Source organism: Sus scrofa, chromosome 4 (genome assembly GCF_000003025.6).
Source record: "Sus scrofa isolate TJ Tabasco breed Duroc chromosome 4, Sscrofa11.1, whole genome shotgun sequence".
NCBI lineage: Eukaryota > Metazoa > Chordata > Mammalia > Artiodactyla > Suidae > Sus > Sus scrofa.
Genome location: NC_010446.5, coordinates 728686 through 756157, shown reverse-complemented (window position 1 = coordinate 756157; position 27472 = coordinate 728686). Strand labels below are relative to the sequence as shown.

General features: G+C 69.6%; 1 protein-coding gene across 30 annotated transcripts in view; it reads right to left on the bottom strand.

Annotated features, from left to right (window-relative positions):
- The window catches only part of PLEC (plectin), a 57505-nt gene continuing 32331 nt past the window's right edge, over positions 2299 to 27472 (bottom strand). For 10 of the 30 annotated variants that reach the window (XM_021090372.1, XM_021090373.1, XM_021090371.1 and 7 more), the window contains 33 exons: positions 25280 to 25341; positions 25030 to 25044; positions 24802 to 24891; positions 24479 to 24514; positions 23848 to 23925; positions 23672 to 23764; positions 22702 to 22868; positions 21897 to 22012; positions 21709 to 21815; positions 21508 to 21627; positions 21333 to 21428; positions 21052 to 21179; positions 20706 to 20799; positions 20142 to 20296; positions 19787 to 20057; positions 19628 to 19705; positions 19390 to 19551; positions 19164 to 19268; positions 18963 to 19058; positions 18612 to 18737; positions 17578 to 17730; positions 17343 to 17497; positions 17130 to 17256; positions 16861 to 17044; positions 16629 to 16786; positions 16361 to 16539; positions 15188 to 15326; positions 14727 to 15083; positions 14567 to 14650; positions 14306 to 14410; positions 14100 to 14198; positions 9789 to 13169; positions 2299 to 9681 (listed from right to left, as the gene is read on the bottom strand). In XM_021090372.1, coding sequence (XP_020946031.1) covers positions 3463 to 9681; positions 9789 to 13169; positions 14100 to 14198; positions 14306 to 14410; positions 14567 to 14650; positions 14727 to 15083; positions 15188 to 15326; positions 16361 to 16539; positions 16629 to 16786; positions 16861 to 17044; positions 17130 to 17256; positions 17343 to 17497; positions 17578 to 17730; positions 18612 to 18737; positions 18963 to 19058; positions 19164 to 19268; positions 19390 to 19551; positions 19628 to 19705; positions 19787 to 20057; positions 20142 to 20296; positions 20706 to 20799; positions 21052 to 21179; positions 21333 to 21428; positions 21508 to 21627; positions 21709 to 21815; positions 21897 to 22012; positions 22702 to 22868; positions 23672 to 23764; positions 23848 to 23925; positions 24479 to 24514; positions 24802 to 24891; positions 25030 to 25044; positions 25280 to 25341 — 13535 coding nt within the window. In that variant the 3' untranslated portion in view covers positions 2299 to 3462. Of the gene's footprint in view, positions 9682 to 9788; positions 13170 to 14099; positions 14199 to 14305; positions 14411 to 14566; positions 14651 to 14726; positions 15084 to 15187; positions 15327 to 16360; positions 16540 to 16628; positions 16787 to 16860; positions 17045 to 17129; positions 17257 to 17342; positions 17498 to 17577; positions 17731 to 18611; positions 18738 to 18962; positions 19059 to 19163; positions 19269 to 19389; positions 19552 to 19627; positions 19706 to 19786; positions 20058 to 20141; positions 20297 to 20705; positions 20800 to 21051; positions 21180 to 21332; positions 21429 to 21507; positions 21628 to 21708; positions 21816 to 21896; positions 22013 to 22701; positions 22869 to 23671; positions 23765 to 23847; positions 23926 to 24478; positions 24515 to 24801; positions 24892 to 25029; positions 25045 to 25279; positions 25342 to 25909; positions 26189 to 27472 lie in introns of those variants that run through there. The other 20 variants (XM_021090363.1, XM_021090384.1, XM_021090389.1 and 17 more) reach the window with 6 other exon arrangements.

Here is a 27472-nt window from a genome sequence, read left to right as displayed (position 1 = left end):
AATCGACAGGCCTGACGAGTGGCAAACGGCCAGTGTCCTGGGTGTTCAGGACACGACACACAGGCACGTGCGTTTGAGCGCGGGCTCTACGCCCTGGGCAAAGGTACAGGGGCCGGTCGCTCCAGGTCCAAAGCCTCCTGCCAGCACATCCTGTCCACGCAAGGACGAGTTTGGGGCCTTGCACTTCCTGCCACAGAAGGAGAGGCTGCAGCTGGCCGGCCTCCGTGTGCCACGCAGGGGCAGGGTGTCACACTTGGGGATGTGACCTCAGTCCATTTTTGGGTGACATGGAAGTTTCTATGCGGAGTCGGGCTCACGAAGAGAAGGGCAGCACGCCTGGGAGGCTGTGGTACGAAGGTCCTGCTCCTGGGGCTGCTCGACCCCACAGGCCTGCACGCCCTCGGGCCTGTGGCGGGCGGGTAAGAAAGTGAGGTGGGGCCTCTGGCAAGACCCCAAGGGGGCGCTGAGCACAGAGCTTCGGCTCTCAAGTGAGGACGGAGCACCAGCAGGCTCCCCAGAGACGCCCCTGCGGTTGGTGCGGACTGGACACCTGACCACGGTACACGGGTGACCATCAGGAGCTGGGGCCGTGGATACCCGTCCCAGGGCCGGTGCGCTCAGCGAGGGTCTGAGCTGAGGGGTGGACGCCTAGGCCCAGGTGCACGCGGAGTTGGAGAGCACCCTGAGCAGGCGGCCCTCGCCCGTCCCCCAGTGCCTGCCACTGCACGGCTGTGGAGAGGGCCCCCACGTTGAGGTGACGCAGGAGCACCAAGCCTGGGCTGGCCCCATGGTCACCATGCTATGGGGCCGTCCCCCTGGGGAGGGGACTCCCGCAGCTCCTGGCTTGCACCCAGGCGGGAGAGGAGCAGCACAGCGCAGGAGGCATGGCCTGGGCAGGCGGCCAGGGCCTGAGAGCAGGCCTGGAGGAGCTGGAAGGAAGTGCCAGGTGGACAGGGCTGCGCGGCCTCTGTCACATGCAACGCCCGCTGGGAACGCCGAGCAGAGGGGCCACCGAGCCGTCCGTGGACCGCAGGACTGAGCGCCTGTGGGTGCGGGTCCCCATCCAGCTGAGACCCCGACTGAGGCGGGCTGACCACTCGCCCCCCACTCCCAGGCCGGCCCAGCCCCTCGTGGTCACCCTGGTCTCCCAGCAAGAGACCCCAGAGGCCACACCTGCCCGCCAGAAACCAGCTGGCAACGGGGCGGGAAAGCAATCGCTCCGGCCTTGCTGCCTCTGCGCCTCGGCCTGCACGTGGGCGCCTGCAAAAAAGCATCCCGTGGGCCTCTGACCACCCTTCTGGCAAGTGGGACAGCCCGGGCCCGGGGTAACGGGACACGGCACCCTGCAGAGAATGTCCGACAGCCTGGAAAGGAAGCAGCTGACACCCTTAGGACAGCAGCAGAGCGCTTGTGAACAAGGGCGTGACCTTGAGTCAAGGACCCCAGAAGGTGGACCACCGGGTCTGGGAAGTGAGGAGTGGACGCGGGAGCGGCCTGCCCCCACCCCCCACAGTGCCTCTGGGGGAACTGGGGCTTCTCATCCTGCCCCCTCGGTGTTAAGTCCCCCAGGAAACACCGCCCCCTGGGGACAGCGGCTGCGTGCCCCTGCTCCCAGGACAGTGGCTCCTGCAGCTGTCCAGCAGGTCAAGCGGTCACCTCCGCCGGAGGACCCGAAACTCCTGGTGAAGGCAGGGCTGACACGCCGCTGGGGCGGCCCGGCATCTCCACGCCTGGCTTAGCTGCAAGCGGGCAAGGGGGCAGAGCCCGACGAGGGCGGGGTAACCAGGACCCCACCCCGCCTGAGGCACGGGAACCCCCGCCAGGGGCAAAGCCGGGGGAGGGGCCTCGGTTTGCCCCACGCACGCCCCCACGTTTTCCCAGGAAGGCTCCTGGAGACGGTGGGATCAACTGAGTGAGGAGCAGGGGTGGTGGGGGGGGAGGAGCTGGCACGGACCAGCTTACCTGCGGGGGTCCCTGCTCCCTCCACACGGTGGGGGACGGTCAGTGACCGGCTGATGGGCATGTGAGACCCTGCCTCGGACGTGAGGGCAGATCACAAGCCGCCCGGGGCCAGGCAGAGCGGCACCCTGCCGGCAGGTGCTGGGTCATGCCAGGAGCGGCCCCAGCGGACACCGCCACCCCCACCCCGGCCCCGGTGCTCTGGGCCACCCCACGGAGGTCCCCACTCCTCCGCCCCAGGCCAGGACCCGGGGCCGAGCACAGAGCCTGGAGCTGCAGCTCCCCACCCACCCGACATACACCCGAGATGTCCGGACAGAAAGGGAGGCGGGAGCCACAGAAGGTTGGAACTGCTTTTATTGGGGTGAGGGCTGCAGGCCTGGCCGCGGTCAGGTGGGCGCTCTGCCTTCGCCGAAGCAGCCGAAGCCGCCGAAGCCTGGCGCCTCCACCTGCCGCCTACCTGGGTTAGTGGAACATGCAAAAGCTCAGTCAAAGTGGAGGCAGGGAGAAGCCATCAGGGCCGGGGGCTGGAGAGAACAGGAGGGGGCGGCCCTGGGCTGGGTGGCCTTGGTCAGCACAGACACCTGGCAGGCGTCTCTGGGCCCAACACGGGCTGAGGTGCCCCAGGAGAGGTGGCGGCCAGCCCCCCCCCCGCCCCGAGTGGGCTGCAGGGCACACTGGGCCCACGGGCGGAGAGACCTGCAGAAGCCCAGCGGTGCCCAGCCGGCTTGCCCGTCACCAGGAGGGTCTGTCTCCCACCCCAGGTCGGGGTCCTTGGGGCCTGAGGAGCAGAGGAAGGACAAAAGGCACTTACGAGGGGGCTGAGGCTGGAAGGCTGCAGCCAGAGGCCTGGGGTCCCCGGAGGGCGTGGGGGGCCGGGGGCGGAGGCCGAAGTGCTCCGGGAACGGGCTGGGGCCGGCCTGGGGCAGCTGGGTCTGCAGGCCGGACCTCACCTTCCCATGGGGAAGGGCTTCTCTGGGCAGGCTAGAGGAGACGGCTGACCAGCAAGGCCCACCGAGCGAGCAGATCAGTCCTGGGGACAGGAGACCCCCCACCCCCACCCCCACCCCCACTCCCCGGCCCCAGGGGCCCTGCGACTGGGGGGGAGCCAACTCTGCTGCCCTGAGCGGGCGGGGCTGGTGGGGCGGCCCGAGCTGGGCGCTGGGGGCTCCCGCCCAGACGGGACCCTGTGCGGAGGCGGGAGGGCGGAGGTGGGGGCCAGCCAGCTCTGGACCCTCCAAGGCACCTGGCTGTGGTGAGTGGCAGGTAGAGAGGCGCAGGGAGACTCGGGGGGTCCGTGGGCTGGACGGGCCCCGACCCCGTGAGAAACAGGCTGTCAGGACAGCGAGTATATATTAATGTGTTAGTCTGGTCTTTTTGGTTAGACTTGAGGCACCGCTTGGGACGAAGACACCGTTAAACAGGACAGAGAGACCCCGGCCCCTGGGCGGGGGCCTGGCCACATGCAGAGTGGGGGGCAGGGCACAGGCGGGGGGGGGGGGGTCAGGCCACCGCCGACTCGGGGCCCCCCAGGGAGGGCGCGGGCCCCGAGGCATAGCGGCGGCCGTAGCCCGAGGAGGAGTAGGACGAGGAAGAGAAGGTCATGGAGAAGCCGGAGCCGGTGGCGTCAAAGCTGCCTCGGCGGGAACCGGCCCGGGAGCCGGTGCGCGAGCCGGAGCGCGAGCCGGCCGTGGAGCCGGAGCCGCTGACGCTGTAGGGGCTGTAGTAACCCTTGCTGGACTGGGCGGCAGCCTCCAGCAGCCGCAGGCCCGTGCCCTCCTCCACCATGCTGCGGTCCAGCGCGTCCTTGTAGGAGATCTTGAGCTTGGTCTTGGGGCAGGTGAGGTACTTGGAGTAGGCGGAGACGTCGCGCAGCTTCTGGGCGGTGCGGGCGTCGACCGTGCCGCGCTGCAGGGCCTCGTCCAGGGGCACGCGGCCGGGCGTGTCGGGCTCGATGAGGCCGCCGGTCAGGTACTGCGCCTCCAGGAAGCGCTGCCCGGCCTCGTAGTAGAGCCACCCCTTCTTCAGGGCCTGCGCGGCCGACATCCTGGTCTTGGTGCGCGGGTCCTCGAAGCCGCAGAAGGCCTTCTGGGCCAGGTTGATGCGGTCCACCATGATCTTGTCCACCAGGCCCTTGTTGACGGCTTCGGTGACCGGGAAGCGCTCGCCGGTGCCGGGGTCGATGATGCCGCCGGTGCAGGCCTGCGCCTCCAGCAGCCGCTGCCCGGTGATGTTGTCCACCAGGTTGCGGTGCATGGCCTCCGTGATGGACACCTTCTCCAGCGTCTCCGTGTCCAGGATGCCGGCCACGGGGCCCGTCTCCTCGGTGGGGTCGGACCAGGAGGCCAGCGGGGTCCTGGAGACGGCAGGGCTGACGGGGTAGGAGGAGGAGGAGCCCACCGAGGACGAGCGCGAGCGGAAGCCGCCGGCACTGCCCGAGAGCATGTCGGCAAACTCGGTGATGGAGAGCGTGCCGGCGCGGTACTGGTCCAGCGCCGAGCGGTCGATGAGGCTCTTGGCGAGGGCCTCGTCGATGTCGTACTGGCGGCCCGAGCGGCGGTCGATGATCATGGACTTGACCACGCCGTCCGAGGAGGAGGTGGTGATCTCCTCCCACTCGCACTCCTGCTCCGAGAGCTCCAGGTAGGTCTGGTGGTCGATGAGGCCCTTGCGGTAGGCCTCGTACACCGACATCTCCTTGCCGGTCTCTGGGTCCACGATGACCACGCGCCGCTTGCGCACCGAGGACTTGGAGGACGTCTTCCGCTCCCGCTTCTTCTCCTTCAGCGGCAGCAGCCGCAGCCCTGTCTGGGGGTCGGTGACGCAGCGCTCCATGAGCTGCAGGTAGGTGAGGTTCTCCTCCGTGTTGGGGTCGAAGAAGCCCTTGGTGTCGTCGCTGGGGTCCGTCAGGATCTCGTTCATCTCCTCGTCGAAGAGGCCGCGCTGGTAGGCCACGTCCACGGGCAGGCGGTGGCTCTCCTCGGGGTCGATGATGCCGCCCGTGGCGATCTGGGCCTCGAGCAGGCGGATGCCGTGATCCTTGAGGATCAGGCCCTTCTTCATGGCCTGGAAGAGCGAGATGAGCTTCCCGGAGTAGGGGTCCCTGTAGCCGGTGACGGCGCGCTCGGCCGACAGCAGCTTGTCCTTGAACTCCGGGCCCACGATGCCCATGCGCACGGCCTCCTCCACGGTCAGCTTGAGCCCCTTGATGGGGTCGATGACGTAGCCGGTGGCCGCCTGCGCCTCCAGGAGCTCGAAGGCCGTGCCCGGCCGGATGATGCCCTTCTTCATGGCCTGGTACACGGACAGGCGCTCCTTGGTGGCGTCGACGAGCACGCCGGCGATGCTGCTGGTGCCCTCGAGGAACTTCTGCAGGTTCTTGGAGACCTCCTCCACGGAGGTCAGGCCCTCCTGCAGACGCAGCGCCGTGGCCTCGTCCATGACGTGCGAGCGCACCAGCTCCTCCACCGTGATCTGCTTGCGCAGGCCGCGGAAGGTCAGCTGGCGGGCGTCCGAGAGCGGCAGGAGGAGCAGGCCGCTGCCCTCGTCACGGCGGCACCGCCGCAGCAGCTGCGTGTAGCTGAGGCGCTCGTCCGTGGAGGGGTCCAGGTAGCCGCGCACCTCGCTGGGCTCCGAGAGCTGGTCGTGCGTGTCCTTGTTGAGGTAGCCCCGCTGGTAGGCCACCTCCAGCGGCAGGTGGATGCTCAGGCGCGGGTCCATGATGCCGCCTGTGGCCAGCTGAGCGTCCAGCAGCCGCAGGGCCTCCTCGGCAGGGATCAGGTCCTTCCTCATGGCCTCGAAGAGCGAAATGGTCTGCTCCGTGTAGGGGTCGCGGTAGCCGCTCACGGCCCGCTCGGCCGACAGCAGCCGGTCGTGCAGCTCGGGGCCCACCAGGCCCTTCCGCACGGCCTCGTCCACGGTCAGCCGCTCACCCTTCGCCGGGTCCAGCAGGAAGCCCGTGGCCGCCTGCGCCTCCAGCAGCAGGCGGGCGACCTCGGCGCTCAGCAGCCCCTTCTTGAGGGCCTGGTAGACGGACAGGGTCTGCTTGGAGCCGGGCAGGTAGACGCCGGCCACGCAGCCCGTGCCGTGGAGGTAGCGCCAGGCCGACTCGGCCTCCAGCACCTCCCGGAGGGTCCTGGCGCCCTCTCGGAGCAGGCTGTAGGCCTCGCGGGAGATGACCCGCGCCTCGACCAGGTCCTCGGCGGTGAGGCGGCGGCGGCCGTGCTCGTAGGAAGCCGCGTGCTGCTGCCGGACCACCTCCGTCCTCTCGATGATCTCGATGATGATGACGATCATGCGCTCCTTGGTCACGCGGCCGGCCTGGAAGTCGGCCAGCAGCCGCGCCCGCTGCTCCTCGGGGATCAGGTCCGACTGCATCACCTCCCACAGCGACATGGTGGCGCCCCCGTGGCGGCCGCCCCCGGGGATGTCGATCTGCGTCTCCTCGAAGGCCCGCCGGGTCTCCTCCTCGGTGTACACCCGCGTGGTCTCCACCACCTCCGCCTTCTCGGCGCCTCTCAGTGGCAGCAGCCGCAGGCCCGTCTCGGGGTCCTCCACGCAGCGCGCCAGCAGCTGCCCGTACGTGAGGTTCTCGTGCGTGTTGGGGTCGAAGAAGCCCTTGGCGTCGTCGCCAGGGTCCTCCAGCACGCGGCTCAGCTCCTCGTCCAGGTAGCCGCGCTGGCAGGCCACGGCCAGGGGCACGCGGTGGCTGTGCACGGGGTCGATGACGCCGCCCGTGGCGACCTGGGCCTCCAGCAGGCGGAGGCCGTGCTCCCTGAGAACCAGGCCCTTCTTCATGGCCTGGAAGAGGGAGATGGTGCTGCCCGAGTAGGGGTCCTTGTAGCCGGTGACGGCCTTCTCGGCCGACAGCAGCTTCTCGTGCAGCTCGGGGCCCACGACGCCCGCCTTGACGGCCTCGTGCACGTACAGGCGCTGGTTCCGCACGGGGTCCACCAGAAAGCCCGTGGCCGCCTGGGCCTCGAGCAGCAGGGCGGCCGTGCTGGGCCTGAGCAGGCCCCGGCGCATGGCCTCGTAGACGCTGACCTTCTCCCGCGAGTCCTCCAGGTAGACGCCAGCAAGGCAGCCGCTGCCCTGCAGGAGCGTCCGCACGGAGTCCACCTCGGACAGGTCCTTGACCGACGTCCTGCCGTCCTGGAGCTGCTCGAACTGGGCCTGGCTGAGGACCCCAGCGGCCACGAGCTCGCTGGCCGGCACCGGGGCGCGGAGGCCGCTGAAGGAGAGCCGCTCCTGCCGCACGGCCTCCGCCTCCTCCACGATGGTGATGACGATCTTGATGATCTTCTCCACGGTGACCTTGCCCGTGCGGAACTGGCGCAGCAGCTCGCGCCGCTGCTCGGCCGAGAAGTACTCCGAGCTGATGAGCTCCCAGACGGTCACCGTCCTGCCCTGGAAGCTGCCCACGGGGACCTCGACCGTGGCCTTCTGGAAGGCCTCGCGGGCCTGGAGCTCGGAGTAGAGCTCCTGCTGCCGGGCTCGGGCAGCCTCCTCGGAAAGCGGCAGCAGACTCAGCCCCGTGAGCTGGTCGGCGCGGCACTGCTGCTGCAGCTGCCTGTAGCTGACTGGCTCCCACGTGCTCGGGTCGCGGTAGGCCTTGGCGTCGTCCCTGGGCGCCGAAAGGGCTGTGCTGGTCTCCTCATCCAGGTAGCCCCGGGCACAGGCGACGTCCAGGGGCACGCGGTGGCTCTTGCTGGGGTCCACGATGCCGCCCGTGCACAGCTGGGCGTCCAGCAGCCGCAGGCCCTGCTCCCGGGGGATGAGGCCCTTCTTCAGGGCCTGGAACAGGGACACGCTCTGCCCCGAGTAGGGGTCCTTGTAACCCGTCACGGCCTTCTCAGCCGACAGCAGCTTCTCGTGCAGCTCGGGCCCCACCAGGCCGGCGCGCACCGCCTCGTCCACCGTCAGCCGGGCGCTGGTGGCAGGGTCGATGATGTGCCCTGTGCCGGCCTGGGCCTCCAGCAGAGCCACGGCCGCCTCCGGCTGCAGCAGGTCCTTCTTCAGGGCCTCGTAGACACTCAGCTTCCGCCCCGCCTCCTCCAGCCACACGCCTGCGATGACGCTGGAGCCCCGCAGGGCCCGCCGCACGGCCTCCACCTCGGCCACCTCCTGCACGGAGCGCTCGCCCCGCTGCAGCTGGCGGTAGAGGTCGTGGTCAATGACCCTGCTCTCGAGCAGCTCAGCAGCAGGGACCAGGGCGCGCAGGCCCTTGAAGCAGAGCTGGCTCTTCTGCTCGTGCTCCTCGAGCACCGTGACCACGATCTTGATGATCTTCTCCACGGTGACCTTGCCCGTGCGGAACTGGCGCAGCAGCTCCTGCCGCTGCTCGGCCGTGAAGTACTCCGAGTTGATGAGCTCCCAGATGGTCACCGTCCTGCCCTGGAACTTGCCGAACGGGGCGGACACCGTGGCTTTCTCGAACACGTCCCGGGCCTCCGAGTCGGTGTAGACCAGCTCGCCCGCCTTGGCAGCCTGATCTGTGAGCGGCAGCAGCCGCAGGCCCGTCTCGGGGTCCTCCACGCAGCGCTCCAGCAGCTGCATGTAGGTGAGGTTCTCGTGCGTGTTGGGGTCGAAGAAGCCCTTGGTGTCGTCGCTGGGGTCCTCCAGCACGCGGCTCATCTCCTCGTCGAAGTAGCCGCGCTGGTAGGCCACGGCCACGGGCACGCGGTGGCTGCGCACGGGGTCGATGATGCCGCCCGTGGCGATCTGGGCCTCCAGCAGGCGGAGGCCGTGCTCGCGGACGATGAGGTCCTTCTTCATGGCCTGGAAGAGGGAGATCTGCTCCCCGGTGTAGGGGTCCTTGTAGCCGGTGACGGCGCGCTCGGCCGACAGCAGCTTGTGATGGAGCTCGGGGCCCACGAGGCCCTCCTTCACGGCCTCGTTGACGGTGAGCCACCTGTTCCGAACGGGGTCGAGGAGGAAGCCGGAGGCCGCCTGGGCCTCCAAGAGGATGAGGGCCGTGCCCGGGCTCAGCAGCTGCCTCCTCAGGGCTGCATAGATGGTCAGCTTCTCGTTGGCAGGCTTCAGCAGCAGCCCAGCAATGCCGCTGCGGCCCTGTAAGTAGTGGCGCACATCCTCCCGCTGCGCGAGCTCGGCCACCGTGGTGCGGCCCTGCGCCAGCCGCTGCAGTTCCTCCGTGCTCAGGATGCCCACCTCCTGCAGCCGCTGGGCTGGCACCTTCCGCCGCAGGCCGTCAAAGGCGTGCTCGGGCTCTGCCTCCACGGCCGGGCCGTCGGGTGCGTCCCTGCCGTTGGGCAGGGCTTTGGCAGCTGCAGCCTGCGAGGCGGCAATCTCCTCCGAGTGTGCCAAGGCAGCCCTGTGCTCCTCCTCCAGGTGCTGCAGCCGCTCACGCAGCCTCTGGTTCTCCTCAGCCAGCAGCTTCTCCTGCTGCTGCCGCTGCTGCTCCAAGCGCTGCAGCTCCTCCTGCTTGCGGCGCACGCCCTCCTCAGCCGCGTGCTGCCGCCGCCGGGCCTCCTCCATGCTGGCCACCAGCTGCTGCTTCTCCTGCTCCATCTGCTGCTGCTGCCGCTGCTGCTCCTCTCGCAGCTTCTGCGCCTTGGCCACCTCGTCCTGGAAGAGCTGCTCCAGCTTGGCTTTCTCCTGCTCGATGAAGCGCTCCCGCTGCAGCAAGCTGTCCTTCTCAGAGAGGAAGCTCTGCTGCAGGGCCTGGGTCTCCTGCAGCAGCTGTTCCTGCTGCACCGTCTGCATCTGTAAAGGGGAAAGAGGGCAGGTGGGGGCCGTGAGGGAGGCCGGGGGCTCCGGGGCCACCCGCCGCCCGCCTGAGCGCAGAGCCCCGCCCTCGTGTGGGGAGGTACCTCCTCGGACTTGAGCTGCAGCAGCTCGGCCTCCTGCTTGAGCTTGGCCTTCTCGCGCTCCAGCTCAGCAATGGCCTCCCGCAGGCGCTCAGCATCCTGGTCGCTCTGCTGCCGCTGGGTCTCGAGGGTCTGCACCAGCGTCACCTTCTCCTGCGTGGCAAGCTCTGTGCGGTGCAGCCTCTCGCCTATCTCCTCCGCCTGCTTCCGGAAGCGCTGGGCGTCCTCCTCGGCTCGCGCCTGTGCCCGGCTCATCTCAGCCACGCGCAGCCTAAGCCGTTCGGCCTCGGCACTCATCTCCAGCTGCCGCTGCCGTTCCGTCTCCAGGGTCCGCTGGAAGCCCTGTGTCTCCTGTGCCAGCTGCTGTGCCATCTGCTCCTTGTCCTCCTGCAGCCTCCGGGCCTGCTCCTGAGCCAGATCCTTCTGCTGCTGCAGCAGCTCCGCCTCTGCCTTGAGCCGAGTGGCCTCCTGAACCGCCTGCATCTTCTCTTTGAGCATCTTCTCTGCCAGGGAGCGCTGCTGGGCCAGGTCCTCCTCCGCCAGCTGCCGCAGCCGTGCAGCTTCCTGGGCCGCCACAGTCAGCCGCGCGGCCTCCTCCGCCACCTGCTTCATCTTCTCGGCCTCCTCCTGCAGGAGGCGCTGCGTGTTGTCCTTGTCCCGCAGAACGAGCGCGCGGTTCTCTGCCTCGATGCGGGCCTTGAGCTTGCCCAGCTCCTCCATCTGCACGCGCACAGAGAAGAGCTCCTCCTCCACCTGGCTGCGCTGGCGGGCAGCCTCCGTTACCTCCGCCTTCAGCCGCTGCAGCTCCTCGTCCAGGATGCTCTTCTGGTGGTCGGTCTCCTCCAGCTGCAGCCGCAGTGCCGTCAGCTCCTGCTCCACCTGCGCCTTCTGCCGCAGGGTCTGCTCAGCGAACTTCTTGTGCTTCTCCATCTCCGCGTCGGCAGCCTGCTTCTGCCGCAGAGCCGCCTGCTCCGCCTGGGCCCGCCGAGCTGCCTCCTGCTCAGCTTCCTTGCGCAGCTTCTCGGCGGCGGCCTGGGCCTGCGCCTGGGCCTGCGCCTGCTCCTCCGCGGACTGCTTCAGGCGCTCTGCCTCCTCCAGCTGCCGGCGGGACTGCGCCGCCTCGCGCTCGGCCCGCTCCCGCGCTTCCTCCGCCTCCTCCGCCGCCCGCCGGGCTGCCTCTGCCTCGCCGCGCAGCCGCTCCAGCACGCTCTGCTCCTGCTGGAGGGTCTGCTGTAGCTCCTGCTCCTTCTGCTGCACCGCGAAGGCGTGCGCCTTCTCCTCTGCCTGCAGCCGCTTCTGGGCGGCCTCCTGGGCCAGCTGCAGCTGCCGGGCGGACTCCTGCTCTGCACGCTCCCGCAGGCGCCGGGCCTCCTCCACTTTGGCCTTGAGTCGCTCCACCTCTTCCAGGGCAGCCTTCCGCTGCCGCGCGGCCTCCTCCTCCGCCGCCAGGCTCTTCTGCACGCGCTCCTCGGCCTCACGGCGCCGCCGCTCCTCCTCCGCCGCCAGCTGCCGCTGCCGCGCAGCCTCCTGCTCCGCCTGCTCCTTGCTGCGCAGCGTGTCCTCTGCGTTGCCGCGGATGCGGCCCAGCTCCAGCTCCAGCTCCGCCTTGCCGGCGGCCGCTTTCTCGAAGTTGGCCTTGAGGGCCAGAATCTCTTCCTCCACCTGCCGGCGCTGCCGCAGCGTGTCCTCCACCAGCCCCTTCTGCCGCTCCAGCTCGCTCTCCGAGGCCTTGCGCAGCTGCGCCAGCCGCTCCTCGATGTCGGCCTTGTGCTGGGCCGCCTGCTCCTCCAGCCGCCGCCGCTGGAAGGCTTCGTCCTCCGCCAGGCGCCGCAGGCGCTCGTTCTCCGCCTCCTTCTCCTTGAGCGCGATCTCCGCCTCAGTCTTGAGCCGCGTGGCCTCGCTGATGGCGGCCAGCTTCTCGGCGAGCACCCGCTCCGCCTCTGCCCGCTGCCGCGCCGCATCCTCCTCCGCCAGCTGCCGCTGCCGCTTGGCCTCCTCGGCCAGGGCGCGCAGGCGAGCGGCCTCCTCCGCCAGCTCGCGGAAGCGGCCGGCCTCGGCTTCCAGCCTTTGCTTGGACTTCTCGCTGGTGGAGCGCGACTCCTCCTCGGCCCGCGCCTTGCTGGCCAGCAGCACCTCCATCTCAGCCCTCACCTTGGCCAGCTCGGCCTCCAGCTCTTGACGCTTCTGCGTGGCCACAGCCGCCTCCTGCTGCAGCCGTGCCAGCTCCTCCTCTAGCAGCTGCCGCTGCTGCTCCCCCTGCTCCGTCTCAGCCCGCAGCCGGATCAGCTCCTGTTCCGCCGCCAGGCGCTGCTGCGCGGTGCCCTCTGCCAGCTGCCGTTGCTTCTCCAGCTCCTGCTCGGCTAGTTCCCGCTGCCGCACAGCCTGCTCCTCCGCCTTGCCGCGCCGCCGTGCCTCCCGCTCTGCCTCCTCCTTCTGCTTCTCTGCCTCAGCCTGTGCCAGGCTCTTCTGCTGCGCCACCTCCTCTGCTTGCAGCCGCAGCCGCAGCGCCTCGTTGGCCTTCAGCTGCCAGCGCTCCAGCTCGCGCTCGGCCTCCTCGCGGGCGCGCTCGGCCTCGGCCTGCTGCTGTGCGCGCCGAGTGGCTTCCTCCCGGAGTTGCGCCACGGTCACGTGCTCCTCCTTGAGGGTGCGCTCCAGCTGCGCCGTCTTCTCCACAAAGGATGCTTGCTTACTCTGCAGTTCGGCCTCGGCGCTGCGCTGGGCTGTCTCCAGGGCCACCTGCACCTGGCGCGCCCGTTCTGCCTCCGCCTGCCGCAGGCGCCGCTCTGCCTCCTCGGCCTGCAGCCGCAGCTCCTCCAGCGCCTGCAGAGCCCGCTGCTTCTCGCGAGCGGCCTCGGCCTCGGCCTTCACGCGCAGAGCCAGCTCGGCCTCCGCCTGCCGCTTGCGCTGGGTCTCATCTTGCACCTGCCGCCGCAAGCGCTCTGCCTCCTCCTGGGCCTGCCGCTTCTGCGCCTCGGCTTCCTCGGCCCGCGCACGCAGAGCCTGCAGTTCCCCCTCCGCGCCACCGCGCTGGCGCTCAGTCGCCTCCAGCTGGAGCCGCACCACGCGGATTTCCTCCTCGATTCGCAGCCGGCTGCGTTCAGCCGCCTCCACCTGCCTGGCCTTGGCCTGGATCTCCGCCTCCGAGCTCTGCCGCAGGTGCTGCAGCTCCTCCTGGATGCTGCGCTTCTGCTGCTGCGCGTCCACCGCCACCTCCTCGCGACGCGCCACCTCCTCCTGCATGCGCCGCTGGAGCTCCTGTGCCTCCCGCTCTGCCTGGGCCTTCGCCTGGGCGTGCGCCTCAGCCAGCTGCCGTTGCTTCTCCAGCGCGGCCTCCACCTCAGCCAGCCGCTCCCGCTCCTCTGCCCGCTGCTGCTCAGCCAGCCTCTGCGGCCGCGGCAGAGAGAGGGAGAGAATCAGAGAGAGCAGTGCTCACAGCCTGTGCTCCAGCACGGTTCACTCTGACAGCGCGGTGCGGGGGGGGGGGGGGGGGCGAGGGAAGACAGAGGTCAGAGCCCAGCCGAGGGAGAGCGCGTGCACCCGCCCAGGGCACTTGGCAGCGAGTGCGGCTTGGCCCGTGGTGCTCGCCAGCCCGGAGAAGGGGACCCAGGCGTTCTCCCCTCTTCCCGCAGACAGGTGACAGAGACGGACAAGGAGAGAGAGCAAAGCAGGAGGTTGGCAGGGTGCAGGCCCGCCCCACAGCCCCATCTGGGCACCGCTGGATGCCCCGCGGCCTGACTTCACGCAGGGGGGGGGTCCCCTCCCTGACCCAGCGGGCTGGGGTCAGGTGGCCAGCAGGTGACATCAGTGCAGATCCGAGCCACCTCAGAAGCTCTGATCAGAGGCTGCAGGCAGGCCAGATGGAGGGGTCACCCCGGAGGTAGGAGGAACACAACAGGTCAGTACCCTGCCTCACCCCAGCACCCAGGCACACCCTCCCAAACCCTCCAACCCAACGATCTCAAGTCCTTCCAGAGCCAGTGGCCGAGTGAAGAGGCCAACGCCGAAGCCCAAAGAGGAACACACGCAAGAGAGCCAGTGGGTGGGATGCCCACGGGGCACATGCCGACAGAGAAGAGAAGGAGGAGATGCCAGCCACCTTGGGGAGAGCAGTGCAGCGCCAGGCCGAGGTGGGGCAGGCCACGGGGGAGGAGAGCCTGGCGCAGGCTGTGCTGAAGGGAGAGTGCTGGCAGCACGGGCCAGGAGGGGTGGGGAGCGCTGGCTGCCTGGTCTCAGACGGCTCCCCAGGGGCTACATCTGCCACAGGGCAGGCAGCTGGAGGCCACCCCCCCCCCCCGCCCCCGCCGGCAGCCATACCTCCTCTTCCTCCATGCGCCGCAGCGTCTCGGTGATGAACTTGATGTACTGGCTTGTGAGCGTGGTCAGCTCACTGTAGCGGGTTCGCAGGTCCACGTACTGGGGGGACGGGAGGGCGGAGGCACCGAGTCAGCCCCGCCCTTGCCGCAAGCCTACCGGGCAGAGTGCAGCCCACCCGCTCTCCGCCCTCCGCCCACCCGCCTCACCTCCTGGATGACGCTCTCGGACCCGGACTGGACCTTGGGCTTCTTGGCCGGGGAGGCCACTGGCTCGAGCTGTGCCTTGTACGTGACCAGCTGGAGCTCGTAGTCCTACAGAGACAGACCGGTTGGGCGCCAGCTCTGCCCTGTCCACCGGGCCCTGGACCTGCCCCCAGGCTCCCCCCAGCATGGCCTGGGCTGGGGTCCCCTGAGGTCCCGGGCCCACCACGCACACGTCCCCTGGGACTCGAGGCCACACAGCCTCACCTTGATGGCGTTGATGTACTGCTTGGCGAACTTCTGGCACTCCTCCACCTTCTCCCCGTGGCGCTCGATCTCCTCCAGCAACGCCTGGGACGGCCGGGCGGTCAGCACCGCAGGGCGCACCCCACCCCGAGCCCCCCCTGCCCCCCCAGCCCAGGCCCACCTTCTCCTGCCGCAGCTGCTCACGCACGGCCTGGCTGTGGGCCAGCGGCACGGCCTGGATCTGCTCTTGCCGCCGCTTGGCGTCCTGCAGCCAGGCGCCCAGGGGGTCGGCGCTCTCACGGTAGTAACGCAGCTGGCGCCCCAGCTGCTCGAGCTCGCGTTGCCGCACGTCAGTCTGGACCAGCACGGCCTGCCAGCGCTCCAGCAGCTGGGTGACCCGCTCGCGCCAGCGCTCCACCTCCACGTCCCGCTCGCCGTGCCGCTGCTGCAGTCGCTCACCCACTTCCTGCGCTCCCCGAAGCTCGTCGCGCAGGGCGTCGAACACAGGCTGCTGTGCCTCTGCCTGGGCCCGAAGCTTCTGTGGACACCAGAGGAGAGGGCGCCATGTCAGGCCGAGGCCCCTGCCGCTGGCCCCCCGCGTCTTAGGGCCCTCGTGACAAGGCGCCAGCCTGGCAGCAGTACCTTCAGCGCAGCCTTGGTGGCCTCGAGCTCTGGGAGGGTGGCAGGCACAGTCTGGGCCTCCTTGAGGTGCTCCTCGTGGGCCCGGAGCACCTCCTCGGCCCCCTGCGTGCTGCGGATCACCAGGCTGATGGTCTTGAGCCTGAGGAAGAAGAGGGCTCAGCGCTGGGGCAGGGGTCGGGGGTGGGCTGGAGGAAGCCAGCCTAACGCAGTGCAACCAGGGACCTGGGGGCCAGCAGACCCCTGTGTCCACGGGCTTCGGGGAGAAAAACGGAGGTGCAGGCAGAAGGTGGTCAGGAACGTTTCGGACGCAGGTGGCCCCCGCTCCAGCCTCCGTCCTGGAGGGGGCTGAGCTGGCCAGAGAGCAGCGTGCGCCAAGGCACTGTGGGGTGGGGCTCCCCGCCAGTTTTCCGGCCTCAAGGGAGGGCACCTCGTGCCTGCTGTGACACTGCTCACGGATGGCAGGGGGCTGGGTGGAGAAAGCCTGCTAAGAGACTGCAACGGAGGCCAGGCCCTGCGGGTGGGCCAGGTGGGCCTGAGGGCGGAGGGCGGGTTTCCCTTGCAGCCATGTCCGCAGACACCCTGAAATGAACCTTGAGGACAGAAGAGGCGCCAGAGTCTGGGGGTGGGGAGGGGCCCGGGTGAGAACTCTGCATTTCCCGGTGCACGGGGCCGAGGCGGGCCTGCAGGGGAGACTGGGCCCTCAGCCGCCTCGCCCACCGCTCACCCCACCCACCTCGGAGGGCCTCATCTCCACCTCTGCCAAGACGCCCTCTGCCCCCCAGGGGCCGAGCCCTTGGTCCGACCCTGTGGGCCACCTCCCCTCGCAGCACTCCTCACCTGCCCCACCTGCCCACCGTGCGCCCTGGCCCCTCCCCTCTACCTGCACGCCCGGCACACCTGACACTCCCCTACCCCAGTTCCTGCGCCCCCAAGTCCTCCTCCCGTAGCCCCCAACCCCCGTCCTGTCATCAGGAAGTCCTACCTTTAAGGAAGGTCAGGACTGAATCCCTCCGGCCCCTCCACGACCCCCACCCTCGCCTGTGCCCGCCATCTCTAGGCCAGATCCCCCAACAGCCCCCGCGCCCCTGCCCCTCAGCCCGTTCTCGGCCAGCGCGCGGTGGCCTGCGCGCTCCTGCTCCCATGTCCCAGCCCTGGGGCTCCACATGCACTCACTTCTCCAGGTAAATGGCGGACAGGCTGCGGACCTGCTCCAACTTGCCCAGGGTCAGCTCCAGCTCCGAGCGCAGAGTGGGGGCAGCAGGGGATGGCTCGGGCAGGGCCAGGACCTTCTCGGCCTCAACAGAGAGCCGGGCAACCCCCTTGCCTAGCCCCTCCACCTCCGCCTGCGCTTTCTGAGAAGACAAGGGAGGAGCAAGCTGATGCCACCAGCCCAGCACACAGCAGCCCTGGGGGCGGGCGGGCAGGGCGGGGCGGGGCCTGCCTGCTGCTCGGCGATGCGCTGGGCACATTCCCTCGCGGGCTCCTTGTCCAGCGGCAGCCGCAGGCGGTGCACCGTGCGTGTCTCACAAGCCTCCAGTTGCAGCCGGATGTCCTTGAGCTCTGAGATGCAGCGCTGACAGCGGGACTCCTCCTGCTCGCCTGGAGAACACATCCTGCTCACGCGCTGCCCAGCCCGGCCTCCCACCGCCCCACCCAGGCTGCCTGGGGCCTACCCTGCTCCAGGCTCTGCAGCAGCTGCTGGTAGTGGCGGCTGCAGGAGCCATACTCGCGCTCAGCCTGCAGCCGGTCCTCGGGCCCGAAGCCGCCAGCGTCTTGGCTGTCCCTCAGGAAGGCCTGGTAGTGCAGCTCCAGGCTGCGCAGGGCTTGGCGCTGTTCCTCGGGCTTCAGGGTGCGGAACTGTGGGTGGCACGCAGGCTGAGTGCAGGCTGCAGGCAGACGCCTCCAGCCCCACCCACCCAGCCGGCTGGAGGGGCTGGCGTACCGTGACCAGAGACCAGGAGCGGATGAGCTGCACGTCGCGGCTGAGGCTCTGCCATGCCAGAAGGCTCTTCATGTCTGTATGCAGCTGGTGCCACAAGGCGACCAAGGCCTGGTGCTGGGCCTCCAGCCTGGTGGGGCAGGGGCACGATCAGAGGCGTCTGGACACTGACCCAGTGCCACCCACTCAAGGCCCCAGCCCAGCCCCAGCCCCCACCTGGTGATGGCATCCTGGGCCTCCTGGTTGGGCGGGGGCACAAGGAAGCACACGGAGGGCACGGCGGCCTCACTGCCCGAGCTGCTGAGCACCTTCCAGTGGAAAGGCTGAGCGGGACCCACCATCTGGCACTCGTCACCCTTGTGCACGGTCACCTGAAGCAACCAGAGCTGTCACAGCATGGCCATGCCCACACCCCACCTCCTGAGCTCTCCTCGCATGGCCAGGCCCTCACCTCCACCTGCTTGTAGTCGCACACAGCCAGCAGCGGCACGTGGCCCCGCGTGGGGTGGGCTGGGTTGCGGGGCTTCAGCTGCACTATGGCCTTGGCCCGCTTGGCCAGGCCGGAGAGGTGCCCCCGGTACTCGTTCAGCTGGTCCTTCTCATCCTGCAGGGCAGGAGCGGGTCACAGACCATCCCCAGACATGAGTGCCCATGTGCTGGCACCCCAGCCAGGGGCTGGCCCTCAATAGGTCCCACTGACAGGACCGAGTGCCCTCCCCCTGGCCCGGGTCACACACTGTGTCCCCAGACAGGGCCCCCTCTTCCCTCCCCCATCTCTGCCGTAGAAAGTCACCCACCTCCTCTGGTCCAGCCATGAGGGACCAGAGCACATCAGGGACTGAGGCTGTGGTCAGCCTACCTGGAAGCCGCCTGTGCTGGGCCCACCCTCCCCCAGGGCAATGCTGCGGCCAACCCGGACCCCTGGGTGCTTTGCTGACCACAGCAGCCCCCAGCCAGCGGAGCCTTGCAGCCTCCCCTCATCCATCACTGCCAGCCCCAGGCACCCGGGCAGCACCCTCAGCTGCCTGTCCGTCCTCCTTAGCCCTCAGACTGCCCGCCCCAGACCCTGTCAGGTCAAGAGGCCAGGGGATCCACCTCCAGCAAAAGCGCCGACAGTGGTGCGGCCGACTCCGGCCTCTACTCACTCCAGGGGTTTCAAGGGTGGGGAGTTTATGCCAGCTCCGGCAAGCCACCTGCCCCACTCCAGGATCCCGCCACTGACTTCTCAGTTTGCCCACACCTCCAATCCCTGCTGCTCCTCTAGTCACAACCCCCTACTCCACGGGGACCTCTCCGAAGCGTGAGGGCCGCTCAGGGTCAGCCTCTCCGTGCGTTCTACCCCAGATCTGAGACCCCCACCACCTCTGCACCTGCCCGGCCTGCGCCACCCCATGAACCCAGGCCGTGAGGGCCAGTGCCGCAGAGTCTGCCTCTCACCAGGCTGCAGAGCCCCAGGTCCGGTGGAGGCCCGGGCGGTCGGCTCACCTGGGCGTCCTGCAGGAGGTCCTCAAGTCGCGTGACAGTGATGGAGCGGTCACAGGTGTACTTCCTGCGGAGCGTCTCCTGCAGCTTCCGCAGCTGCTCCTCAGCCTCCCGCACATCTGAGAAGAACTGGACCAGCAGGAAGAGGTCACGACAAGGATCCAGAGCCCCCCCGCCAGAGCTGCCTCCCCCCCCAATGGGCCGGAGGAGCCTGGGCCGAAGGACCCGGGAGGGGTCTGACAAGACATCAGTGGGCTGCAGCGCAGGATCCGTTATCTGCGCCTGCAGGGACAGAAGGAGGGGCTCCAAGAGGAGCCTGCGGCAGAGCCCGGCGGCGGGGAGCCCAGTTCTCACCTGGAAGTAGGCGGTGTTCTCCTTCAGATGCGCCTCGATGCAGCAGCACAGCTGAAGCATCCAGCTCCACTGCGTCTGCAGGGCGGCCTGGAAGGACTGCAGCAGAGGGCGGGCCGTCGTCAGGCCCCGCCCGCCGCCCCGGCCCCCCGCCGCCCTCGGCCCCGCCCACCCGCCGCCGCCACCGCCCTCGGCCCCGCCCACCTCCACCGTGGGCCGCGCCGGGTGGTCCTCGCGCAGCAGGCGGTCGCCGGTGCTCTGGATCTCCTTGATTTTCTTCTCCTTCAGCTCCAGCTCGCGCATCAGGGCCTGACAGGGAGGCAGGGTCTCAGGGGCAGCCTCGGGGCTGTGCCAGGGTCTGCCCGTCTCCCGCCACCCCGAGGGGCCCCTGCCTGGGGCGGGCGGTCGCGGAGGCCGGAGGCCGTCTCACCGAATAGGCCTCCTTCTTGGCGACCATGTTGGCGTTGCGCTCGCTCCAGTCAAAGGCCACCTCCTCTTCCTCCTTCTCGCTCAGCCACATCAGCTCCTTGGTGGCAGCCGCCACAAAGCCATGCAGGCTCTCCAGGGACCGGAGGCGGGCCTTGGAGGAGTTCTGTGGGCAGGCGGGGGGCTGTGTCAGCCGCTGCACCGCCGCCGCCGCCGCCGCCCCCCGCCAGCCCCCCACTCACCAGCAGCTTGGCGTACTGCAGGTCCAGCCGACCCAGGCAGTCTCGGTAAGCGCCCCGGGTGGCCGGGGAGAGCTGGCCCTGTGGGCGATGAGGAGGGGTGAGGGTGCCGTGCCACGACCTGGCCCCTGCCCGCTGCCCGCCCCACAGGTGCCCACTCACCTCGTCGGCGCGTGCCCGCTCTATCTTGGCCCGGAACTCCTCGATGGACTGGTGCAGGCCACGGTGGCTGCCCAGCTGCGCCTCCACGCTGGGCAGGTCCACACCCCACTCAGCGCCATCCACCCGGCGCTGGTTCTCCTCCACCCAGGCCAGCAGTTCCTGAAGGTAGCGCAGGGAGGAGTCCTCCAGCTCCGGGTGCCTCGCTGCGCCCCGGAGACGCAGGTTGTACTCAGTGCGGATGGCCACCAGGCGTTCGTGCAGGCGGTACACCCTGCGGGCGGTGCGGGCAGCAGGACGGTCAGCGGGACTGGGCTGCCCCACCCGCCCCCGCAGCCCCGAGAGGGGCACGGCCCACCTGCGGTACATCTGCTCGCCCTGCGGGTGCCGCCCGTCCTTGAGCGTCTGCACGTCGTTGAAGAGCAGCCGGATCATGCCGTCCGCCTTGTCCAGGTCTCGCTCCACCTCGCTGGCCCGCTGCGGCGCCTTGCCTGCTGCCAGCAGCCGCACATCCTGGAAGGTGGTCGCCCCCGAATCTGAGCCCAGCCAGCCCCGCCTCCCGCCTGCCTGCACGGGTCTCCCCCACGGCCTCCTCTCCTCTGGGCCTGGCTCTCTTTGGGAAGCGGGATCAAGTCCAAAGGCCTCCTCGGGTCCCAGGAGCCAGAGGCCTCCCAGCCCGTCCTCCTCCATGGAACTCGGGAGAGTTGTCCCCGAGAGCTCCTGCCCAGGCCCACAGTCCTGCCCCTGCTAGGCCTCCCTACATCCCCCAGGCAGCAAGGTGGGCCTCATGCCCAGAAGCCACCTCTGCCCAAAGCTAGCGGTCAGAGCTGGCTGCTCACCAGGAGGGAGGAGCGGCCGAGCGGGCGTGGTGGTTCAGGCGCCTCCCTCCCCGCCTCCCCTCAGCCGGGGCCCCGCCCCTCACCGACTGCAGCAGGGCGTCGGCCTGGTTCAGCTGCTCCTCACACAGCCCGGCCTCCATCTGCAGTTTGCTCACAATCCGCTGAAGACACTCCAGTCTGCAGCCCAGAGCGCCCACGGGACCCGCCGTGAGTGGGGTCGGGCCGCCAGGCTCCCCGGCACTGACTGCAGCTCCCTCCGGCGCCCGGCCTCCCTGCCGGCCCTCGGCCACAGCTGAGCTGGCCCTGAGTGTGGGTTTCCCAGCCTGGGGGGGGGATTTCCTCCCCAGGCAGTGACTCACCCTGGGTGGCTTCCCTGCCACGGCGGGGCCCCACCCGCCAGCTGTCTCACCCACCGCAGTGCCCGCCCACCTCTCGAACTCGCTCCGGAGCTGCTTCTCCCGCTCCAGGATGGCCACGTGCAGCTTGCCCCACTCCTTCTCCACGTCCAGCGGGTGGTAGCCAGGGGGCATCTTGAGCTGGCCTGCTTGCACCGCTCCCTGTGGGCAGGGCTGCTCTCAGGCCTGGGCCAGCAAGCCACCCGGGCCCCAGCCCGCACTACCTGGCTGGAACAGCCCTGGTTCCCGCTCGGTGGGGAGGCCAGGCTTGCTGGCGGGGCCCGCAGGCCTCCAGCTCCTGGGCAGCCCCCTCACCTCCAAGGTCTGGTAGATGCTCTTGGACCGGTTCTTGTCCGCCTCCTTGGCTGGGAGCTCCGTCTCCTTAAACTTCAGGAACTGGCACCACAGGACCTGTGGGCGTGAGGGGCGTCAGCAGCCACGCCTGGGCCCCCGCTGCCGGCGCGGGACCCTGGCGGAGCACTCGGCCCACCTCGACTTCCTCGAAGCTGGAGGGGAAGCGGCGCTCCTCAAAGGCGGCCGTGTGCTGCCGGACCCACTGCAGCAGCAGCAGCACCAGCTCCCGGTACTCCTGCCAGCGCAGCTGCAGCTCCTGGGGGCAGGAGGGGGGCCGTTAGGCGCTGCCGAGGCCCGGCTGCCCCACGCTGCCCGGGACCTGCCGGCCGGCACTCACGTTGGCCTTCACCCCGTCCTGCGCGTCAGGCACGCGGGGCATGGCGTCGTACAAGGACGAGACGTAGGTGATGATGGACTTCTCGTCGGGCTGCGGGACGTCCACATCTGCGGGGCAGGTGGGGCGGGTGAGCGGGGCCCTGGCGGGCTGCAGGGCAGAGGCGCGGGCCGAGGGGCAGCGGCACGTACCCTCGGGGTCCAGGAGCCGGGTCACCCCCAGGTCCCGCTCCGCCACAGAGAAGGCCTGGTCCAGGTTCTCCAGGTTGCTCTGACGATACACCTTGTTCATGTCGATGAGCATGGGCCTGCGGGTAACGGGGCGGGTGGGGCAGGCAGGCGGGGACGCAGGAGCAGCGCCGAGGCCCACTGGGCAGGGCAGCACGCCGGCAGACCCACAGCAGGTCCCGAGCGCACGGAACCCCTGCAACTGCCACTGGCCCCGGAAAAACCCCGGCCCCGCTCGTGCCCCGTCCTGCCCACACAGGCACCTTGGGCAGGTGCTGGGCCTGCTGGGCCTGCCCCCAGGAGCTCAAGGTCCCACAGAGGGCACAGGCCAGGGCGGGGTGCCAGTCAGCCTGGGCTCCCCACAGCCACCCTCCCCACACCCCAGGTCCTAGGTGGGAGCTGAGGTCCCCCAGGGGCGGACCCCACCAGGGTCCAGCTGCCCAGACCCCTTTGGGCGGCCACATGGGGGAGATGCTCACGGCTGGGAAAACCAGCAGCCCATGGTCCCCTGGCCTCCAGGAGGCCGGCAGTGCCTCGGGAAGAGCCCCAGAGCCAGGAAGGCTGTGGGTAGGGCTGGGCCTCCCTGCCCGCACCCTCCCCCAGGGAGGCGGGCTGGCACTGGGACCTGGCCCTGCGGGCAGCAGTTTCCCGAAAGCGGCAGGCGCCTTCTTGTCACATTCCTTGCCCCATCATGTTTGAAGTCGCCCAGCTGCGAGGCTTCAGGGGCGTCCCCAACCCACAAGCCCCTCGCTGGTCCCGGGCCGCATACTTGTGCCGGTGGATGATGGCGTTGAAGAGGCGGCCGTCGCGCCAGCTGGAGGTGAAGTTGTCACAGCGCAGGCCCTGGTAGCCCTCTACCATGCGCTGCGACCACAGCAGCAGCTTCTCCTTGGCCGTCATGTCCTCGGACTGTCCGCTCACCTGGATGTCTGAGATCTACACGGCGGGCAGGAGGCAGCCACTCAGGCACGGCCGCCCACCCGGCTGAGGCAGAGCGGGGCCCGCAGGGGCTCATGTCACATCAAGGGAGCTGCTGGGGCCTGCCACACCTCTGTAGCCACTCAAGGCAGCAGCAACCAGAGAATGTCACACCCCTAGCCCCCAGTGCTGCCAGGGTGGGTGCACAAATCACGCTGGTGGAGAGTGGGCCCAGAGCTCACCCCCGCCGGAAGCCCCAGGCCTAGATAAGGCTGTCACAAGGGGTGGAGGTGGGGGGCAGTGGGTCAGCCCCTCTCTGGCCGCGGGCCAGGGATGGGTCTCTGGGGGCTGGGCATGCAGGGCCACAGAACGGGCCCAGCCCTGCATGCCATCCCATCCTTCAGACCTGGGTCTGCCAGCCTCTCTGTTCCCCCGCCCGCCTCTCCCTAGCTGTCTGTCTGTCGGCCTGCTCGCCTGTGTGAGTCAGCTGCCGTGCCAGCCAGGCTCAGCCTGCCCAGCTCTCAGATTTGTGGCTTCCTGTGCGGCTGGGCAGGGTGTGGGTGAGTCAGCCAGTGTGGCGGGTGCCTCTCCAGAACCTTCCCTGGGGCAGAAGGCTGCGCCCCGGGAGCAGAGAATGCATTCCTGTGCAGGGAGGCTCTGCGGGCCCTGCCCAGCCAGGCCAGAGGGGATGGGAGAGGCCTGGGCCTTCGGGCCGTGCAATCAGCTGGGGGCTGGGGCACAGGCGGCAGGACAGGCCTCAGCTCCCAGGCCGCAGCCTAGCGGGGAGGGGTGTGGCGAGGGTCCGAGGGCGGCCGCTCTACCTGGAAGTGCAGGATGATGGTCCAGATCAGGCCGAGGGTCAGCTTGGGGTTGCCGTCGGCAATGTCGTCATTCCTGATGTTGACCAGCTTCACCTGCGGGAACCGGCCGTCCTCAGTCCCGCCCACGAGCCGCGGGGCAAGGGGCCCGGGGGCCTGCGGCCGGGGGGCAGCCTCACCTGGCGGTGCCGGAGGTAGTCCAGGGCGATCTGGACGTTCTGTAGCTTGTGGAAGCGCATCCTCCCCTTCTCCCGGGGCTGTGGGGGCGGCACAGCCGGTCAGCATGCCCGCGGCACCGCGCCACGCGCCCCGCGGTGCAGCTCCCACCCTCCCTCGGACCCCGCAAGACGTCTATGGCAGCTGGACAGAGGGTCTTCCCCCGTGGGGGCAGCGGCCCCCTCCCCATCCCCGGTCCACCACTCCCCCCACCCCCCCACCCCCGCTGGGAAAGCGGGCCACGGGCCCAGAGGCCAGGCCCAGCGGGTGCTTGGGAAGTCCGGCGGCCAGGCTGCGGGAAGGAAGGCGGGGGTGGGGAGGAGACAATGGCCGGGAAGCTGCTGGCGGAGGCCCGTGGCTTTGGGGAAAGGGGTCCTCCTGCCTGGCAGTGGCAGCCCGGGCGGGTCTCAGGCCCGGCCCCAGGCCACAGCGGGCAGGATGGGAGGGAGCTCGATACAGCGCCATCCACCTGCCCAAGCGCCAGGCACCGGGGCTGGGGCGGGGGGAGCCAGACGGGCCGCAAGCCCCGGTGAGCTGGGCTCCTGGTCTCAGGGAGCCCACGTGCCGCCAGGGCCGGCGGGCACCACCACTCACCAGGCGTGAGCTCCTGATTACGTCCCGCTCTCTTGGCTGCTCGGCCAGAGCAGGGCAAAGGGTAAAGGGCAGAGGTCAAAGTTCAGAGTCCAAGCAGCAGAGAAACCAAAGCAGAGCAGAGCACGAGGTTACTGTCAAGGCTCCGGCACGGAGGGCAGCAGGGCCGTGTGCCGCGGCGTGGGGGGCAGGGCCGCTCCAGGCCGGGCGACACTCTGGACCAGGAGGTGCGGTGGGGGCGAGGCCAGGCTGGACGCGGAGGGGGCACGTGGGACAGACCCAAGGAAGGAAGGCCGGCCGGGAGTGGGGGGACGGCGTGCACCTACCAGGCTGTCCCCCGAGAGCACCTCCAGGAGGGAGATGAGGTTGTGGCCGTCCCGGAGGTCTTCATACAGGTCGCTGATGTGCCTCTGGGCCTGGAAGCACAGGAGGGCGGGCGGGCTGCAGGTCTCCAGAGCCACCCACGGGCCCTGGGGGGGGCGAGTGGGCACCGACCCCGGAGGGCAAGAGGCGGGGGGGGGCCCAGAACACACCAGCCCCCGGGAGATACCTACCTCTGCCCTCCAGTGCTACAGAGAGACCGGGAGAGGCGAGGAGGAGGAGGAGGAGAGAGACAGGAGGCAGGAGGCGGCGCAGAGGAGGACGAAGAGCACAGAAAGAGCAGGTTTCAGAGGCGAAGGGGGAGCTCCCTGGCGGCCAGGGACGGCCGCGAGCAGGCGGGTGGCAGAAGGCGCGGCACCTGCGTTGGGGCTGGAGGGCCAGGGGCACCCTCCCTCACCCGCGCCCACCCGCGCCCCCACCAACCTTAATGAGGTGCTTGTTGACCCACTTGGTGAAGGTTTTCTTCTGCACACGGTCCCGCTCATCTGGAGGAAACAAGGCCAGGTGACCTGGAGCCTGGCAGAAGCCCCAGGAGCCCTCCGGAGGTGACCACCCTGCAGCCCCCGCGGCTGGTGCCTGAAGGACACCCGGAGACCCAGGCCCCAGTCGGCCAGGCCCTGGAGGGGCAGGGCTGGGATGCAAGGTGCCGCTCCACTCCCTGGAGCTGGCAGCCGCGCCCGGGCCGCAGGTCCCAGCCTGCCCCACCCCCACGCAGGCCGCCTCTGGGGCTGAGCAGAGGTTCCAGGCTGGGACCCAGGACTGGGCAGGGATGTGGTGAGGGGGGAGCTCTGTCCTGCCAACAGGGCAGCGGGCCTTTCCCAGGCCCCAGAGGCCACTGGCAGCTTCCCTGTGCTGGGCATCGCCCGCTGCCCCAACCCTCCACCCTGGCAACTCTGCACTTGGGTCAGGACACAGCACACTGCCCATGGCCCCCGTACCTCCCAAACCCAGACCCTTGGTCTGGGCCCCACCGCTACTGGGGCCAGGCCTCCTGCCTCAGAACGTGGGTCCCCCCTGCCCCGCATCCGGCCTGTCCACAGGAGTGCCTGCTACCTTTCTTGCCCTCTGAAGCCCTGAGCACAGCCAGGTAGAGGTTGTCCTCGGAGCTAGTTCTCTTCTGACCCAGGCCCTCGGGCTCGGGCACACGGAGCCGGTGCTGGGACATGCTGCCGCCCCGCCCTTCGGCGCTTGCTCGGTCCCTCAGCCCCCAGGTGCTGCGCGCTCTGTGCCCCTCGCACAGGCCGCTGAAGCTGGCAGCTCAGCACTCGCACTCGTGCTCAGCTCAGCTGCGAGCGGAGTCGAGCGGAGTCGGTGTGGCCACTCCCTGCTGCTGGTCTCCCCGGCGCTGTCCCCGCCCCGCCCCGCACCCCCCCCCCCCCCCCGCCTCCCCCAGAGGGAGGTCCCGGTGGCGCGGGAAGGAGGAAGGCACCCCTCCCCCACGGCCACACCCACTGCCACCAGAAACAGGAAACCCCGGGGTTTCCGCACCCGCCAGGCCTGCTGCAGCTCCTGGAGGGACGGGGTGCAAGGGGCCCTGGCACCCTGCACTGCACACAGACTGGTGCCAGGACCGCAGAGAACCACACGCCATCCCCGTGGCCCCTCTGGAGAAGGCCCGGGCACAGGGAGGGGTGCCTGAGTGTGGCTGGGCCCAGGGAGCCCTGAGCCGGGCCTCAGCCTGCCCACCCCACCTGCCGGAGGGGCTCTAAGTAGGACCCCGAGCTGAATGCCACCTGGCTTGAGGGCCGGTGGCTCATCCTTGCCCTGAAGCCCCCAGATGACCCCTCCTCACAAGCCAACACGCCCTAAGCCTGTCCTGCCCCCACTAGGCTCTAGGCTCTGCTATGCCCCGAGGTCCAGTGCTGGGCTGGCCCTTCCCGAGCTGCCCACCAGGCAGGTCCCAGAGCCGTGCCCCATCCGGGGGCAGCACGCACGGCAGGGCAGGAGGGGGCACATAGCTGAGCGCTGACTCACCAGGCAGGACCGCCCAGCCCTGAGCTGCAGGAACTCTGCCCCACGTTGGGGGTGGGGGGCGCTGGGGCCAGTGGGGGGCACCCCGAGGGGGCCAGTGAGTCAGGCACGGGGAGGGGTCCAGGCATGGTGACTCACAGGAGGGGAACCGCACCTGGGGCGGTGGGGGCAGGAGGGTGGGGGGCTGTTTGCAGTTGGGTGGGGCGCACAGATAGCAGCTATTCTGGGTTGTAAAGGTGGAGAGACAAAGGGCACAGGGGCGCGCCTGGTTCCCTCTGGTCTTGGACACGGCTGCCCAGGCCGCCTGGGAACTGCAGGAAAGAATGCACCACCAACCACAGGAGTTTCCAGTCAGAATCTGGCTTGATGTGATCCAGCTGTGAGCCGCCCCCCCCACCCCCAGCCTGCAGGCCACGTTCCGGGAAAAGCTCACCCACCCCCATCCCTGCTGCCCCTCTATGGCCACGGGAGGGCGCCCAAACCCCATGGGCTTCAGGGGTGCCCAAGCTGGGAGCTGGCTGCACCCCTCCCAGGGGCACAGGCTAACTCACAGGCTCTGCCAGATGTCGGACCCCCTGCCCACCTCTGGAGAGCCCCTGGGGCCCAAACCCAGACTCTGACCTTGCTCTCAACACCCCCCACGAG